Source organism: Stegodyphus dumicola, chromosome 6 (genome assembly GCF_044657685.1).
Source record: "Stegodyphus dumicola isolate Sdum_Otavi_A_Nest chromosome 6, ASM4465768v1".
In the NCBI taxonomy this organism is placed as follows: Eukaryota; Metazoa; Arthropoda; class Arachnida; order Araneae; family Eresidae; genus Stegodyphus; species Stegodyphus dumicola.
In genome coordinates this window covers 53,732,905-53,752,317 of record NC_140773.1, presented here as the reverse complement: position 1 = coordinate 53,752,317, position 19,413 = coordinate 53,732,905, and the positions used below count along the sequence as shown (strand labels likewise).

Here is a 19,413-nt window from a genome sequence, read left to right as displayed (position 1 = left end):
TTGTATGATTTATTAATCATGAACATGAACTGTGCATCAAGGATTAAACCATGTGCTTATGTAAACGTAAAACTTCTAAAGATACAAAATTCGCTTTTAAATATAACAATTTCAAAAAAAAAAGGAGAAAAAGCAAAGATCTAAAACTAGGCAAAGTTCAGGTTTAGGAAAGCCTTAATTTTAGGAAATAGATATCATATGTACTTTGAGAGAATATGACATAAAGTCTACTTGTTCCGAGAAAGAAAACAGCACTAAAATATTATTTTCCCTCTTTAAAATAAATAAGCTGTGAAATTAAAATCAATTTAAAAATGATTTTGGCCTAACTTATAAAATATAAACGTACGATCTGACTCTAATTAAAAAAAATTGTCGGATATATTTTGCCACAGGAAAACGTTGTTTTAAGACAGATACTGAATCAAATTTAAAAACCATAGTCACAAGAAATGTAAATAGAAATAATCTTCGAATTTATTTAAAAAGAGGCTCGAATTTATTTTTTACTGAATTCGTGACTTTATTGTTTTCAGCAACACGACAGGAGTTTTTAGTTTGCTTTGCATTAAAAATTTCATTTCAGGTTAATCTTATTTTCAGGTATTAAATCTCCTGCACTCAAAGAACTTCCAAACCTTTATTCATAAATTTTTCCATATACCTTTTCCTCTCAAACTTTGCTAAGAAGGATTACTTTTCAAAGAGTTGTTCGGTATCGTCTGTTTGGCGTAAGAGTGATAACGTGATATTTGCTTCACAGGATTAGCATTTTTTCCCTTTCCGAATTTTTATTTTAAGTACAAGTTCTGCTAAAATGTTGAGAAAAAGAATTAAGTGGAAAATTTCTTTTGTGAGAAGTTTAAAGCTGCTGTCACTTAATTATATCATTTTATCGAAAATTAATTATCTGCACTCTTTAGATCCAGTGCCGATTGCTCATCCGACATATGTACCTCAGGGTAGACCACCAGTGCCCATTATACCCGTGATGAAAAAGGCAGACTCAGATGAAAGAAACAAAACGTCCATTTTGGTAAGTAGACTATATTAGTTCATTTCTATTTTACTAAAACCGGTATTGGGAAATTATCGTATTATCGTAATATATTTATGGAAAATTTCAAAATTTGTAGGGACATTAGGTTATTTCGACGCAGGAGTTTGAAGAAATGTGCAGTGCCTTTGCCAGGACTCGAACCACTGACCTCTCGAATACGCGCCGAGCGTGCTGACCACTACACCACGAAGGCATACTAAGAAGGCGGGACAAGTACCATATATACTACCCCTTTTAAAGGGCGACTGGGAATTAGGGGACCCAGTCGCCAAATCATTTTGAAGCAGGAAGTTGAAGAAAGGAGCAATACCCTCACCGGGACTCGAACTATGTACCTCTCGCATAGGCGCCGAGCATTCTGACCACTACACCACGAAGGCATGCTAAGAAGACTGTAGAAATACCATGTTATCTTTGAATAACATAAACAAATTTTCTCTACGTTTTGAAAATAAGGCGTTCCTATAAAATCCCATAACACTAAATAACTTAAAGCGAAGACGCAGTTACCATTAATTTCTCTGATAAAAGGGTTCGAGTTCTCTCTGGCATTTAAAAAAATATTAAATCCTGCAAGATATCTCTTAAAATTAAAAATAACAGTACAAAGTGATATGATAAACACATAGACTCTACAAATACATTTTATGAATGACATATTTTTAACTTCCAAAACTGAAAAGTGAAAGAACTCGCTGAAAATAGTAATGATCATGTATTGTCGAGTTACCGGAAATATAGGACGCAGATCCTTAGATATTGGCCACAAATGTGAGACACATATGTTGTTCATTTAGAGATTTATTTATCCGAAAAACTTATGGCATTGCTGAATAAGAAAGACTTTAATATAATACAGAACTTGAAAACAAGCAAGTTTCAAGACAGTAAATAAGAATATCAAAATCTCAGGAGCTCCATGATATCTTATTGATAAGATAAAAATCTTACTAAGGAAAATTAAGCTTATAATATAATTGTTGCATAACGAGTTAAAAAGATTTTTGTTTTTGTTTCGAGAGAATCTGCGCATGTCCGAAAAGAAAGGAAAAAAACCGTTCAAACATATTTCGAAATGTAAATGCGTTATTTACGATAAATAAAAAAAATTATGAAAAGTATACGAACATTTTAAATAGAACAAATTTTATCTGGCTCTAGATTTGACATAAGTAATTACATATTGGTCCTCAAAGAAATAGAATTCGTTATCAGTAAGAATATTTTACTTTAATTAAGAAACTTTGTCGCGATAATAGTATTACATTAACTACACACTTGCCATTCACGGCAAACTGCATTCTATCTGTTTTCCTGATAATGTGGCCACATAAACCTGAGATCAGTATTGCTGTTCGTTGATTGGCTCGGCACAATACTTGTCTCTCCGGGATATCAGATCACTGGAAAGGGGTTCTGTGAATTCATGAATCCAAGTATGATGTGCTTCAGTCTAAGGGCATTTTATGGAGGCGACAAATAAGAAAAAACCATCTGTAGGTTTTCCATAATCAAGTTATAGTTTGGCGTATTTTTGTACTGGTTTATTTAATATATAATTTCATTTAACTTATTTTTCTATACTTTTGTTTGATAGGTAGCTTGTAATTTATTTAGGTTAATTTTTTAAATAAATATTTGACCTTTTTGCAAAATCCTAATTCACTTGAACTGTGCCTCACGGATATATAATATCTGCAATAATAACGGGATGTTTTTCAAAACTTGATGCATCCTTTTTTATTTGCTGTTGCATTTTATAGCCTTTTTAACGATCAGATCAGTCATCGCATAGTCTCAATTCTTTACATCATTTAACAGGTCTAAAATAATCTTCCAAATGAAAATTATTTGAATTTTTTAAAATAATGTTTGAACTTTGACATTTTTAGGAAGACACTTAATTTTTAAAGAAACTGGCACTTGCTAAAAATGAAAGATTTTAAATCAAATTTTATTCTTCAACATCAACAGCCTCGAGAATTTCAATGAGGTAAATACTGATTTTTAAATCCAGCAAGAAATTAAATGAGTCAAATAAAAAATTTATACCATTCGATAAATCGAAACATTATGGAACAAAGTTACAATATACTTCAGTGCAGCACAGGTTAAAAGAAATAATTTCCTTTTTTGTCTATCGGAATTTTATAAAGTATAAGATAAAATGAATAAAATCGTTTCAACCAAATACTACATTAGAAAGTAAAAAGTGCAGTTTTAGTTGTCATTTTTGGTCATGTGTATTAAAACTTTAAACGATAAACGCCCGTATGCGAACTTTATTCAAATCATAAATATAATTTTGAGGTATAATATATCTAATAGTATAGAAATGATATATAATCACACTGAATGATTACATTTAAATCATTTAAATGTGTATGCCAATTCTGATTTAAATTTCGCCATTAATATCATAATGAAATTCATATCTGATAGCCACCAATGATTTTAATTTTAATCACTTATGACCAATAATATTAACGCGGCTAAAAATAATTTTTACCACTTAGTGAATTTAATTAAACACTCTTATTTGAAATTTTTTCATACATTTGCTTTGTATGAGTATGGCATTCGCATTGATGTTGCACTATTAAGATTTAACTGGTATAAAGAAATCTAAACTGCTGCACAGCAGAACATCAAATTTCTTTGTAAATAAACTTGATATTGAATGCTTTTAACTCACTGAAATTGAAAGCTTTTAACAATATATTTTCAATTAACTTAATTTCAATGGAGTTCTTTTATATTTTGTGCATAGCTATTTTCTTTCCGTCATTTTTTGAAAGAAATGATGTGAAGTATTAATAGATCACACTGTTCACAACTACCGACATATTTTATTTCCTGTGATGGAACTGATACAGATGGTTAATAATCTTTCTCCAATGGAAAATCTTAATCTCCAAAGCGTACTTCGAATAAGATCATTAAGCGAAAAGGTAATGGAAAGTAAATAAAGCGTTTAGTACTTTACACTGCTCTTCTTTCTTGTTGAAACATGAAAACTCACTCCTGTAACACTAATTTAATCATGCCTTAAATTAAGTGTGACTATTTATACTGCTAGAGGTTGCAAAAGTCTACCAGCAACAATTCAACAATTAAAATATTTTCCTATTTGTGATGATGTTTAGATACTTTATAAATGCATCATAAATCAAGAATTCTTAAGATTTAATGTAAATATGAATTCTGAAGAGTTAATATGAACATGCTTTACATTGAAGAAAATATAATAAATAATTTGTCTCTAACGACAGGAAAACATTTACTAAAAATTAAAATAAGTAAATAATAGGATTTGAAATTAAAAATCTGAAATTCCTCAAAAATGATGTTTATAATATTATAAAGCAATCACTCTTTTTCCCTTAATTTGCTGCATCAATTTGCATTAATTTGCTGCAAAGCCCGATATTTCGTTATTTCAAACTTTTGGTAAAGGGTAAAACAATAAGAAGAAATACACACAAGCTCAAAAATTAAGACTGCTGGGGGATATGTTCGATACCCGCATCTTTCATATCAATGGATTAGTGAATTTGTAACTCTAATTTATTATAATATGTTTTGTTTTTTAAATGGCGGGCACCAGCCATTTCGGCTTTTCCCACTAGTAAGGCCAGGAATTGTGTTCATTTTATTATGAAGGTACGTAATAGGCTACCGACGTTACCTCCTAAAAGGGAACAGATAATGTACATCCATGTCTTCTCCAGGATTTAAACCCAGGCTGTTCGATTTACTACAATATAGAAGAATTGCATCAAATAGACCAAAGTGCATAGGTTCACCTATAAAATATTTCTCCCACTTTCCTAGCATGCCTTCGTGGTGTAGTGGTCAGCACACTCAGCCGGTATTTCAGAGGTCCGTGGTTCGATTCCCGGCGAAAGCGGTTGCTAATATTTCAATCTCTCTTGCTTCCAAAAAATCCTAATGTCGCTACGCATCTTAAGCCTAAAATTTTAAATAATTTATTTAATGAACGGATTCTAAGAGAAGATGTGCAGTTTGAATCACAAAGTTTAAAGCGATAAGTTCAATTATTCCGTTATAGTAGATCGTACTATTTCGTATCATTATGTTTAGGTACCTTGCCCAAGAAAACACCCGGTAGTGAGCTGTGGTAATGTTTGAGTAAAGTATATTCAAATGAATGCTCTTTTTGTATTATTGAGATAGATTCCCTTAGTCTGTTCCTTAATTAATTATGGTTCATAATGCATAAAATATCCATCTTTCAAAAATACTTTAACACAAGAGACAAATTCACACATTTGTCAACTAGAAACAACTGGCTTTAGAAGTTCGTGGAGGTAAAAAAAAAATCTCGTGTCAGATAATTAGTCTAAAAAGAAAAACCGATAAATAATGCTAATTGTTGTAACCATAGATTCTTCAAGAAACACAGTCATTGTGTAGCTTTTGAAATAAAACCAAATTAAATATATAAATGTAAGTAATCAGATTTGAAGTACGACAGTCAAATAACGAGAGTTTGTTTATAAAATAACTTTATTCAGTCTTCTTCAATAATACTGTATAATTTAACGCACTTCCACCAGCATTTCTGCCAAAGTAAAAGAAGGATGTGAAATTCGCTCAAAATTACGCTGTTCAAAACCACCGTTATGTTCTTTTCCCATGTCTTCAGATCAAATCAATATGCTGCTGTTTTTCAGATTTCAAATTTGGAAAGGCAAAAGTTGCACAATGCGGAATTGGACTAGACTGCAGATGCGGGTCCAAATATTCAGTTACCTTGAAATATCCGTCACCTTGAAAGGGGTTGCCTTCAATGTTCTGTTTCAGGACCTACGTTTTGGAATATTATTATTAATGATCTCCTATTAAAACTAGAAAATCTTGCTTGTTGTGATACTATAGCCTTTGCGGATGATGTTTTGTTTTGCTTCCAGAGTAGGGACCTTTCTGCTACTTTTTTACAGGCACAAGAGACTTTAAATTTCGCCTCCAACTGGTCAAAAGGTTTTAAATTAGATTTTAATCCTAATAAAACCAGGGTTATGATTATTGAAAAGCGAAACATCTGTTATGATGCATTTCAGTTATCTCTCGATGGCACCCCTTTGACTGTGGTAAAGCAAATGAAATATCTTGGGGTTTTTCTTGACTGTAAATTTTCTTGGAAACAACACTTAACTTATGTATCAGAGAAATGTGATAAATTACAGCGTGGATTAAGTCGTATTGCACGCAACACATACGGTATTAATTACAGCGTTCATTCGCTCATCTATAAACAAGGAATTGCACCCTCATTATGTATGGCTCTAGAGTCTGGGGTATATCGCTCAAGAAGAAGATAAATTATAGATATTTACGACGCGTTCAAAGGCGGATACTTCTGCGGGTTACATGTGGATATCGTACCGTAAGCTATGAGTCTGTTTATACAATTTCTGGCTTTCCTCCAATTGACATTGCCATTCTTCATTCTATTGCTTATAAGGAAAATATTTCTGCTTCTACTGTCTCTAAGTATGATTATATTTTACCTCTATCTGATCTCCCTCATCCTTCAGAAAGAAATGCTGTTAATTTTATTCAGTTTATCAATAAAATCGTAGCTGATTCGCCTGTAACTTGCTATACTGATGGCAGCAAAATTGATGGCAAGGTCGGTCTCGCATTTGTTGTCTTCAAAAATGGTCTTGAATTTGAGCACTTTGAACTTAGAATCAGAGATGAATGTACCGTTTTCATAGCTGAACTTTTGTGCTTAAACTTCGCCGTCAAATGGGTCTCTAAACAAAGCAGTGCTGTTTCAGACTATCTCATTTGTACCGATTCCCTTTCATCCTTGGAGATCTTAAAATATATTTCTTCTTCTAATAATATCATTATCGAGATTCAAAAAGAACTGAAATATCTAAAGGATAAAAATATTTCGGTTTCATTTTCATTTGTTCGTGGTCATACAGGTGTTGTTGGGAACGAACGAGCCGATCTCCTTGCTAAGACTGCGACTAAGCGGGAAATTGACACTTTTGTCAATATCCCTAATTCCTTCTATAAGAAGGTCATGTATGAAAGCATTGTGGAGTCGTGGAATCACGAATTCATTAATTCAAATAAAGGGAGTTTAACTAGGAGATATTTTCCTTCTATTAAAATGAGATTGTCATGTCATCATTTCTTCACAAATTACAAATTAACCCAGTTTCTTACTGGACATGGGAATTTTAAAAGTTATTTGAACAGATTTAAGTTGTATCCTGAGTCTGTCTGTGACTGTGGCCTCGGCGGCGAGGAGAATGTTGAACATAAGCTTCTTCTATGTCCTAAATATGAGAGCGAAAGAAAAGTCTTGAAACTGGGACTGAAAAATTTTAATATTAACTGGCCTCCAGAGTTTTACCAATTTATTTCTGAGAGAAGTGCTTTTAACACTTTTTGTCAATTCATTGTAAAACTTTGTAATCATCCTTAATTTTATTTCAATTTTCTCTTCTGTTTATTTTGTATTGCGTTTTATACTTACTTCTGTAAGCCCCATGCGATACTATGTGGTACATGGGAAATTTCTTGTATTTCTTTTAATAAAAAAAAATAAAAAAAAAAATATTCAGTTACTGGTAGCATGCTCAGTGAACTAGTGCAATATCATGTTGTGAAATTCAACCTCCCATCGCTAGATCTAGCCTTACTCGAGCAATTCGGTGTTTCAACGGTCCAAAGCTTTAAAATAAAAGCTTATATTAACTTAGGTACGAAGGGTACAGAATCGTTTTATACCAAATCAGAAATATCAAAACTTCTCGATCATGTTTGGACCCACAAGACCATTAATGCCTGAAATAAGCAATGTTCACCGTATACACTATGCAGTTTTTTAAAACTTTTGGACGGTTTTTAGCCCGATTTAAGGAAGCATTTGATAACAGTTCTGTGCTCGAATTTTTTTAAAGCCATTCTCACGCAAGTGTTTTAGAGAACTAGTTTTTACAAATCTCTAACTACGATCTCGGATGTTATCGTTGCTGAACTTAAATAGGTGTAAACTGCTACATACTAACTTTGTTATGCCTGCATATGTTCGCGCTGCTGTTGCTGCTTCTGGAGTCATAAATCATTTTTCTTTAATTCAATATCTTTCTTCGTAGTTAATTATTTCGCAACCAAAGTTAATATAGTTACTTGACACTTAATTTTGAATATCTGAGATACTCAGATAGGCTAAATTACGTGTCAAGTAATACTATTGCAAGAATAAGTCAGAAAATTATATTACCCTGTTCTAACTTTTTTGCTTTGCCCTTCTAAACGGATTATTTATGTAAGCAAATAGTTATTCTGTAGCTAAAGTCTCTACAACATAGGGTGTCATAAAAATATAATAATTCTATTAATGGCGTGAATATCTACAAACGTCATGTCTAAAATGTACACAGTGTCTGTGTTCATAAAAGATTTTATGTGTCTTTATGTTCGCATTCACTAATCGCAGACATACTCGCATACCACACATACTCGCAAAGACACACTCCATACATATTTTCACACGCACACATACTTTCAAACATAATTTCTTTTCAATGAAGTAAATATTCATGGTATGGCATTTTTAAATTTAAAATTACCAGATTTATAAATATCAAGAAATCTAACATTTCATACAAACCACAGGCCTCTGTAGGTATATTTATAAAAAGTATACACTCATTCTAGAAACAATACTTACGTTTGCGCATAAACATTACTAATTTTTACGCAAATTACTAAGAAATATATAATCTCATTTGTATTTATTTATTTATTTATTTATTTATAGAAATAAAAAACGCGCTGCTGTAATTTGAAAAAATAAAAGGTATAAAGTAGGTCATTTAGGTTTTACATCGCTCAGTTTGTATACTAATAACCACTGTTGCAAACTGAAAGGTAATGAAAAAACTCTTATATTAAAGAAAGACAGTAACTATCAGTAATAGTCGAACAGACGGTCGCGTGAGTGGTTCAAACGATTTGTCACATATTTGATACTGTTTGTAAGTTAATTGTAATGTAACGTTACGCGAAAACTTGGAAAATTGGGCTATAGAACATGTGCCCAAAACTTGCGGGTAAAAGATAAAATTTGAGGGAATGCAGTAAAAGCTGGCTATGTTTCTGAGTGTCGAATCATGAATTAGCCAGTTGCCACTGTAATAAAACTGAGACACGTATGGTCATAAACAAACCTGATAGTGACATAGATCATAGAAAAACGTTAAAAACCTGCGTTACATTCTGTTCTGCTATCCAAAAATTTAAAAGAAAAACGATTCGTAATTATATTTTTGTAGAAAATCTAAAAACTGCGGAACAGTCATTATATTTTCTTGGAATTGAACATTATGTTTACCCGTTCATTATCTTTCAAAATAAAGCTGAAACAGACTCATTTTTAATTAAATGTGAGATATGAAATTTCAGCAATTTTTCCTGTACACTGATACAAACGATTAGAAAACGGATAGAATTTATATGCAGTGCCTCTCCATATGACACAATTAACCAAATAGTTAATTCAACGTATGTCATGTTATTTACAGATCTCTTCTCTGCTCACTACCAGTGTGATTTTTGTGTTCCTCATTATCCTGGGGATTGTGTGTGTCGTCCGATGGAGGAAGTTCCGTATGTCGCCAGACGTTCAGAATGCGGGCGTTTCTCCTTTATTTTTCCTGTGCTTCCTGAAGCGTAGGAGGAGTCGTTATTTACGGGAAAGAATTCCTTTGAATCCGTCCCAGATGGTAGAGAATCCAAACTATACCAAAGACCACAACAAAGACGTCGTTGTAGGTAAGATATCATAAAAAGAATTGTTGTTAATATTTCGTAAGTTCATTTATGCCAAATAATTTGAACAGCAAGTATGTAGATATGACAAATATTTGTATGCGACGACGGAGGTTTTGAACTTATTTTGTTTTTAAAAACTTAATCTTGTATCAAACAGCTTTGTGAATATGTAGACATTTATACAAAATTGTAACACGCGATATCGAGATTATGCGCTATTATATGGAAGCAACAGAAGCAGTTAAATCTGATATGTAACATATATATAATAATTTTATGTAACATAGACATAAATAAACACAATTGTTCAGTTTTTCAGTCTCGTGAGTAAGGTTGAACATACAGCTCTTTGATTTTAAAGATTACTTAATGTTAGGAATTTGATATGGGTTCTACTCTAGGTAAAAGGACTGACTGAATTGTTGGTTTTCGTGTTTTTGTCCATGCGTAACGAAATTACGAGCAACTTTCCCGATGAATGTCCTCCACGAAGCCATCCATCTCCTTAGGCAGATAGCCCTTCTATACTTTGGTATATTCAAGAAACCATACCTAAGTTTTGTTTTTAAAAATTTTCTATCCTACAATTGATAAGTTAGGAAACGAAAGAAGGTAGTCAATAGAGAAAATACAAAATATATTAAGCAAACGTTTTTCCACCGTAAGGAAGCTTTGAAATAGATGTCAGGTATCATGACTTTCTTGTATGAAAATTGATTAACTCATTTCACATATTAATAAGGAAGTCGTTACTAAGGTAACATGCTTTCTGAGAAGACTCGCTAAAAACGTTTACCGTACAAAGAATTAATACCTTATCAAATCTTAAAATGAATCTTTATCTCTAGGAAAATCAACAAATTACTGATAACGGAAGATCCTTTGTGCACTGATTATATAAAACATCCCTGTTTAACGGTTTTAGTACATCAAACACTTAAAATAACGACACTGCATAATTTATGTATAAAAGTGCTATAAATTCAATTAATGTATTTTCCTCATTGTTAACTGAAAATTTATGGATTCGATAGTAGCTATCAGTATTATTAAATTAAATAGCTATACAATTAAATTTAACTGTGAGTCATATTAATTATTAGTCATATCATATAATTCATTCTTATTGATCTTCAAATTTGTTAAAAGACATTTTTTAAATATTTCCTCTTTATAACGGAAATCAAATGCGAAATAGACGAGTGAGACAATATAGGTCAAAGAAACTTTATTTATTAATTAAATATTTAAACATGATTAAGGTACGAAATAAGTAAGAGTATAAAAAAAATTCCATTTTATTATTAGGTTAATAGACTCTCAGAGAAATCTATTTTTAGTTTTGAACTTTTGATTAAGTAAACTTAAAAATGTCTTTCGATGGTATGCAAATAGCCTAATAATACTTTAACTAGTTTCCATCGCTATCTATTATTAAATAAACAAAGAAACCTGGTCGCACAAAGTATATTTCATTTAACCCTTTCACATCGACCCTTTTTATTTACAAAAGTTTTTACTTTTTTTAATTAAATAATAATGTCACAGCACAAATATGCAAAAACACTTTTTTTATATTTTGGATTTCACATTAAAAAAAATTCGCATAGGGCATAAATGTTCCTTTAGGTTTCCTTAGGACAGGCCATCAACTTCTGGTTCATTACGACTTGAGATTTCCGGATTCTCCTGAAGAAAGTTACTTTCGTCCATGTCGTATTCTGAAGTCATCTCTGTGGGGGAAGAAACATATTCAGAACCCCTATCTTGAAATGGATCCCCATTGTCTTCAGACTCATCCCCAAAACGATCAACAAGCTGTTGTAGTTCTCTGTCGTCTTGCTTCTTCTTTCTGAAAAGAAATGTATATATATGCATATTTTTGAGGGCAGAAACAACAAAAACCGACCGGGACGCATTTATCCCCAATGAGAATTTGAGAGGAACGTATATCTCTCGCGTTGAAATTTTCAGCAAAATGGAATAAAAGTATATTAGCAACACCATAAAAATAATTCGCACTTTTAGCCACTAATTTGCAGCAGAAAACTATAAAAAAATAAACAAACAATAAATAAACTCGTAGGTATAGGTTAGAACATGCTCGCTTTGTCGCTGGATGTAGACGGACTGAGAGAGCATGGCAAAATTGGCGGGAAACGTTTATTCCAGTACTCAAGTACCTCTCGAATATTTTGATTTTGTAATGGACCATATATAACCCATTAGACGCGAAAGGGTTAAGCAAGTGTCTGAGATAACTGAGATTTAAGTTTCTCATAGAAGTATTCAACAGAATAAATTTTCCATTAAAGAAAAAAAAATCTCAATCGGTAATGATATCTGAGAGCTCGCGGAACTCAAGTTCAGAAAATTCTGATAAAATACCCGTTTAGAGCTTTCAATATCGAATCTTTAGCTCAGATATATTGAATTCATTTTTATTACTAGATCTGAAGAGTAAATTATATTCTAAATAGAAGTTTAACCTTATATATGAAAGCAGTACGTATAAGAAAACACTGATATGCATTTTACATGTTCTCTAATATGGTATTTACTAACGAATCCTCTATTCAATTAACTAAGAAGTTGAATTTTAGTAATCTAACTAAAGCGCATTTCTTTTTTAACATCTGTCCGGATACTTTCACTATTTAATTAAAAAAGAGTTATTTGTATGAATTATCCACTTTGTATCTCTACAGATTCAAACTGCAAAGGCGTGATTCATACGTTTTGAACCTTTAGGACTCACTTCATCAAAATTCGCTTTCTCTCTATAAGTATTTGAATTAAAAATCAATAACCACAGCTTCCGAATTTTATTCATTACTGGCTATGATTATTTCCTCTATTCCCAAAGACCGAATCAAAGCTCTGACCAAAGCTCTGACTTATTAAACAGCATATTTCATTTCTCATCAATAAGCTACGCATTTAAATATAATAATCTTCGCTCTCGTAATTAAAGGAGCAACGCATCTAAATCCGAATTCCTCCTTCCACTGATTGCAATTTGTTGACCGAAAGCAATATACCGATTTTTGTATGAGTCATTGAATTTTCTTCGATCATCATGATTTCGTTAAGTTTCTGTAACTAAACTTTCATACTTTAGCTTGTATTTAATTTCAGGCTTGAAACAAGCTTCATTAAGTGGCTTTTAATTTTCAGCCTTATTTTGAATATTTTATCTAAGTTTCTCGGTTTTAATTTAAGAAGGAAAGTAAGTTTAACCCCTAAAATTTGCATGACAAATCTTTCAGCATCTGTTACGAAAGGTTTAGTTTTCAAGTTTCGTTGTGTATACTGTTCGAAATTTTGCTTGTGTATCAAAATGTATGTATGAGCAAACGTTTGAGATTGTTTGAGCGCTTCTGATGCGTCTGTACGTTTTATAGTTTGAGGTTAAAATGTTTAGGAAACACGATTACCCTGACATCTGATAAATACGTCAGTTAGTTATCCGATTTTCTGTGAAAAATATGAAAGCTGGGGATATTGATTGCCATGTAATGTGAAGTATATGGTGATGATGCTATAAGTCATAATAAAGTGAATATATAGATAAGATTCTTCAAGGAAAGTCAGGAGGTAATCCAGAAGAAATCACACTCACATTCCTTCGTAATCTCGATAGTTTTGTGCAGGCGCTTAAATTGACACAAGCGGGAGATATGAGCAAATGACATTGCGAAAAAAACATTGATGAAAAAATTAAAATGATTAATTATCATCATTAGTGCAGTGGTCTAACAGGTGGGTATCCAGAATTTCTGTGTTTGTTACAATAAATGCTTAAAGCGACAAGAAACGTACATTATATAGGGATTAAAAATTGCAGGTTAATTGAAAAATAAATATTTTTAAATTTGTTTTTGTTTTATTTTTATTGCCACTTCTTAAGAAATAACCCTCATATTTTGCATATGTTGATAGATAAATTGGTTTTTTATGCATATATTTCATGAACAGTTTATTAAGATTAACATTTTTTTAACACTCGAAGGCTTTCATTCTGTACTGTTTTCATTTTACTTGTATTACGCCTGGGAATACAAAATTAAGTAGTTGCACCATACGATAAACAGTTTTCTTTTTATCTCCAAAATACAATTGTACATTATTTATCAGTGAATCACATGAAAAATGTACGTACATTCTAATAGCATTTTGATAATTTTCCATTTAAAGCATCTTAATCTTCATAAGGAAGTTCAGCAATAAAACCTCCCTCTTCTAAAATCACAATACTTTTGTGTTGAATTGTTTTCTGGATAGCAGATGATATGGTACGATTTCCTGCATTGGATGTTCGAAATGGCATAGCAAAAAAAAAAATTATAATAATTGATTTTAGAGGAAAACTTCGCGATTACTCACAATATTGAATGGAATTTGAATTGAAAAATTAATTTAAGAAATGTTTTTTGAATTATAATCGTGATTATGGCATGGTCGAAGAAAGTTTTCGCCCCCAATGTTTATGCGATACCGAAATTTTAGTTCAGTGAAAATAATTTCGAGAGCTTTTCAACCCTACTGTTTCTTTCAAAATCTGAAACATTTCATCTGGATGTTTAACTTTCCGATAAGCTTTTCAAATATAGTGCGAAAAGTCAATTTTTAGAATACCATTTTCAGTTACATGAATTAACAGTTTCTATAACATTAAAAATTGATCTGATTTGGGAAACTTAGTCAAGCAAAATCGGCACATAAGGCTTCTAATAATAAGCAATATTTTAAAGCACTTGTATTCATGAGACAATTTGCTTAGCTATACGTATTGCTAGATTTGAGTACTAACTGATTGCGAATCTAAGTGACGGAAATTTATTAAATATTTTGAGATTTTAAAGCATCTGCTTTATAGTTAAAAGCAAATATTTATAGTTACTTAGAGATTCCTGGTGATATATGACGAATGTTATGGTGAATACATTAAAACTTTTCTTGTCGAAATAAACAACACTTCGAAAAACAATCATTGAATTATAATCAAGTACCAATACCGAAGAACTTTACTTTGATGTCTTTACATAGCTGCTGAGGGACCTTGCTGAAATCTTATCCTTGTAATACGCTGTCACATTGGTAATAATTCCTACAAACTTGTATTTTGTTGTGTGTGTATGTATGTCACTTATAAGCCTGAACTGTCAAAATATAATAATAATCTATATAAAAGTCTGAAATCATGAATATTGGTATTGAATATGTGATAAAAAATGTCTGCACACTAAGGAGTACATCATTGTGAATGCAAGGGATAGCTTATCTTCATGGACAACTTAGTTCCTGATGAACCTCGGCGCAATATTATAATTCGACAGCCTTATTTTTAACTCTTACAATTAATTTCTATGAATCTTTGGTGAGGTTGTTAAACCTGAACAACATACAGTAAGTAAAGTTTTGTTAATGACAAAAATATATTCATTAAGTGTCTGCTACTGAAGTCCAACGTGCGTCCGGTTACAGTATGCAGCTTTTACCCCTCTATAGAAATGTCTGTAGAGATGCATCAGTTTCTAGTACGCAGCCCACTTAAGGAAACGAGGTTCAGGTTTTCTATGGTTGATGTGGCTGCTACTGGATCCCTTGTCTTGTAATGGCTGAATACTCTCAGGGTTCATTTTGCAGAAGCATTACTTAGTGTGATTGACGTGGGCACTATAGCAAAGTAATAATCTGCTGTCACTATGCAGACTCTTCATGCGTAAACCACGTTGACTTGGGGCAACATGCTGTAAAAGTTGAGAAATATGTGTTTTAGGAGAGATAATTTAAGGTCACCTGACTTTATCATTTTCACATGGCAGAAACCATTTTTAGCTTTTACACTGAACTGCCTGTAATGCGTGTATAGCTATATAATATTTTAACTGCAAAGTAGAAAGAATAATAAGTTTTCTCTAAATGGCTGAAATCTTTTATATAGTATTATAAAGGAGAAGGGAACAGTTTTTATATAGTTAAATACTTTGATTAAATTAAAATATAAAATCTGCTTTTAATGAAAAATAAATTTAAGTATATGTTTTGTTTTTAAACTCACCTGTATTTATTATGAAGATACAAATGAAATTTAATAAAGAAAGTAATTATCATTTAAAAAATATAATTTTTAATGCCAGCTTAGTTTTTTATTTTACGTATTTTTTTAATTAAAGCAAGTATAGAACGGAGATAATTATTGCAAGAATTCGCATAAATAAATGTTAAATATGGAACGCTAAATTCTCCCCAAAAAGTTAAGAATTAAATTTCTTTAATCTAAGAGTTCAAAAATGCACGTTTTCAATCTACCACTCTAAGCCTGCTGAAAGTTTTAAAATATTGAAATAGGTCCTAATGAAAATTCTGTAACCGCTTTCGATTTTTCGTTTTTTAATCAGGATTCTTATTAGACTTCAAGAGAATTAATTATCTTCTGATGTTTCAAATTAAAAGGTTAATGGTTTCTTCGGTGAGAATTTCAGAAAATTACAAAGATTGGTATTCCTTGCTCAAATGTGCTCTGTCTAGTCTCTTGGTATATGAGGATTCAGGAATTCAAATAGATCATTCATAATTTTTCTGTTGCAAAACAAGAGCTATTAAATATTAATTTTTGAAAATGATAATGAGTATCACTTTTCCAAATAATCTTTCTATAAATAAAATAGAGAAACAACGGACTCTGTTTTAACAAATTCTTCAACTACTTAGTCCACCATGTGGGCGATTTACTATTGGTTATCCTCACCAGACCCCAGTCTCAATTAGTTTCAAATGCTAGCATCTTAAAAAAGAATATTTTATTTATCTTAATGTTAACTACTATTAAAGTGCACTTGTTTAGCCTGCCTGTGTTTAGTCGAATTTTCGTCTGCTCTATTATAAGAATTCTGTGCTACAGAAATACAGGTACGAGATAAAATTTAACTGAAGGACGCTATATCGTAGTTAAAATTTAGCAAAATCCGGGCTCCTGTACAGCTGACGGAACACGGAAGCCACCTGGTGCCTAACGATGTAAGCAGTGCTCTGATCTTTCACTATTCAGAGCTTATTGAGCAATTTAAGAATTCAAGTACGTTGCATGGCCATACAACGGCTAGAGGGAGATACGGCGTCTACTATTTTTAGAAGAAGCCGATTTAATGCTTTTTAAAATACTAACAGATCACTACATTCGGGTGCTCAGAAATTCAAATTTGTAAATACTTAAAGTATCGAAAATAACGTTTCGTGCTTCACTAAGCTGGGTATAGCTACCGCAGTTTCTAGCCCTACGCGCTAATAAATACAGAATCACTCACCAAAACGCGGGTCAACAAATAAGGCGAAGCCTTAGAGATAAATAGCTTTCTGGAGAGTCACCATAGCTATCTGCTTAAACAGTGAAGAAATCTTAAACAGTGATCTTAAACAGTGAAGTACAAATTCGTTCACTGTTTAAGATCAGACAAATTTGCATTCTGGTGCTGGCTGACAGTAGAAATAGAAAGAAAGGAAAGATTTTATTTCATTACTTGTTCCGTGACTACACAGAAAGGGAGACCCCCTGGAGGACTTTTAAGGGAAATTTGTTCGTATCCACGTTCTAGTTACGTTCGTATCCATGGGGAAAACCATGAAAATGCCCATGCAGCCAGCTCGTTCTCAGGTACTCGAACTCCGGACCGAATTTCTAGTGTTTAGCAACTTTCCCGCTCGGCTTTTGGGCCAGAAGAAAAGTTAAAATAATGTATTAGCTCGTTTATAATTTCTTTAATGCACAGAGCTGCAAAGTTTTGGTATTCTTATGAAAGGATTATAGTTTTTAAACAATATTAATTTTATCTACGCAATTTTAAAAACTGCTTGTCTTTAAATACAATATGAGTTTTAACAATGATTATCACAAATTACCTCATTTTCTTGCGGCTCTAAACTATAGTTTTATGTATTCCATATTCATAACCTTGATCCGTTCCCCGAGATGTATCACTCTCAGATTTTAGATGCCTTTACAGAACGCTGGTAGAATGATATTTTGTTAAAAATTAATATTTACAACTGACTGCGCTAAGTATTGTACTTCAATCTGAATTTTATTTTCCAAACTGTTATTCCTGCAGAAAATATGTTCCATAAATAAGTCACGAAAAGGGAACAATACCAATTTTAGTTGTAGTGAATCAATCAGAAACCATAATGAAGTGCGGGACATTGTTGCTGCTGTCGCCGCTGCTTCTTTTGAACCTTACCGGTCTCATGGCGCTATCTGTAGTTAGTTCTGGGGAGATTAACAATACAATTCTGCAATTAGTGCCATAGTAGGCCCCTATATGAAGGTTGCTTGTTCTTGGGTGCTCCACTTTGACTGGTTCTTGGGTGACCACTTTGACAATCACTATCACTGGGTTAGGATTCTGAGACCTCGAGTAGCGTAGCATCGTGCGTAAACGAGTATGTCAATATATCCTTTTCGATACGAGCGTTTTTAGAGGGATGTCTTTCCACAGAGGCTAACATAGAGCCGCGAAACCTCTTCCCAACTTGTTAATCTGTCAAGAGCGATATTCATAGTCAGGCCTCATAGCAGCGCGAGCGAACCCATGGACGTCATTAATAGACCCCTGTCTGTTGACATGCGTGTTACCATTAGGCTGAGGGGAGGGGCGTGAGGGCTTAGTCCGTATTATTGGGATGCAGTTGGTTGGGCATGACTGCGTGAGTGTGTAGTCGATACTGCTTTGAACGAGTTTCTTTTTGTGTGTGTTTGAGGAGCGGAAGCAGAGGTCCCAATCATTTCCCAGGATACCAAAGAAAGAGCTTTGTTGTTGTCACCGCTGTTTGTATACAGCACAGTTACAGATGGCCCCACAAGCCACTGGTCTCATGGAGCCACCAGTCTGTGTAACGGTAACATATAATCCCACGTGCTGCTGGTCTCTCTAATTGTTGGGTGATCCATTTTCTCCTGGTCTACTGAATTAACTAGATCTTAATTAAGTAGACGTGAGACTAAAGCAGACGCGTATGAAGATCGCTGTTTTTCGCAGCTGCTGCTTCGTCGCCAGGTTTAGAACCAGAGACCTGGAGTACAATAGCTTGGTGTCTAATCGTCCATGTCAAAGTAACTGCATAGACACGAGCTAATTTATGCGATATCTTTTTACGAGTCCAGCGTGCGGTAAATAAAAATTCAAGAATTACAATTTACAAATCATTTGTACTTGGACATCATGTAATAAGATTGTATGTAGTATTATGTTTTAAATTTGGTTACACGAACAGTCTATGTAAGCCGCCCGGGTATCCGGGACCGCATTTAGTTTTCACCTATTTTAAAGTTGTGCTAGGAAAGTAGTGCAACGAAACAAAACCTGTAAATCCATACGCGAAGTTCTGGTGCTCCGACCACCTTTCCATGTCCCTGTTTTTAAGCGTGCATTATTTCATTATTTCATTAATAGACGCACTTCGTTTTGAGCATGTTTGGCGATGGTTTAATCAATGAAATAAAAATCTGCCATAGGGAAACACTCTTTCTC

General features: G+C 32.8%; 1 protein-coding gene across 1 annotated transcript in view; it reads left to right on the top strand.

The window, feature by feature from the left end:
- The window catches only part of LOC118204971 (BDNF/NT-3 growth factors receptor-like), a 722,804-nt gene that overhangs the window by 628,220 nt on the left and 75,171 nt on the right, over positions 1-19,413 (top strand). Inside the window, exons 9-10 of the mRNA XM_085818323.1 lie at positions 924-1,036; positions 9,634-9,883. Coding sequence (XP_085674449.1) covers positions 924-1,036; positions 9,634-9,883 — 363 coding nt within the window. The remainder of the gene's footprint in view (positions 1-923; positions 1,037-9,633; positions 9,884-19,413) is intronic.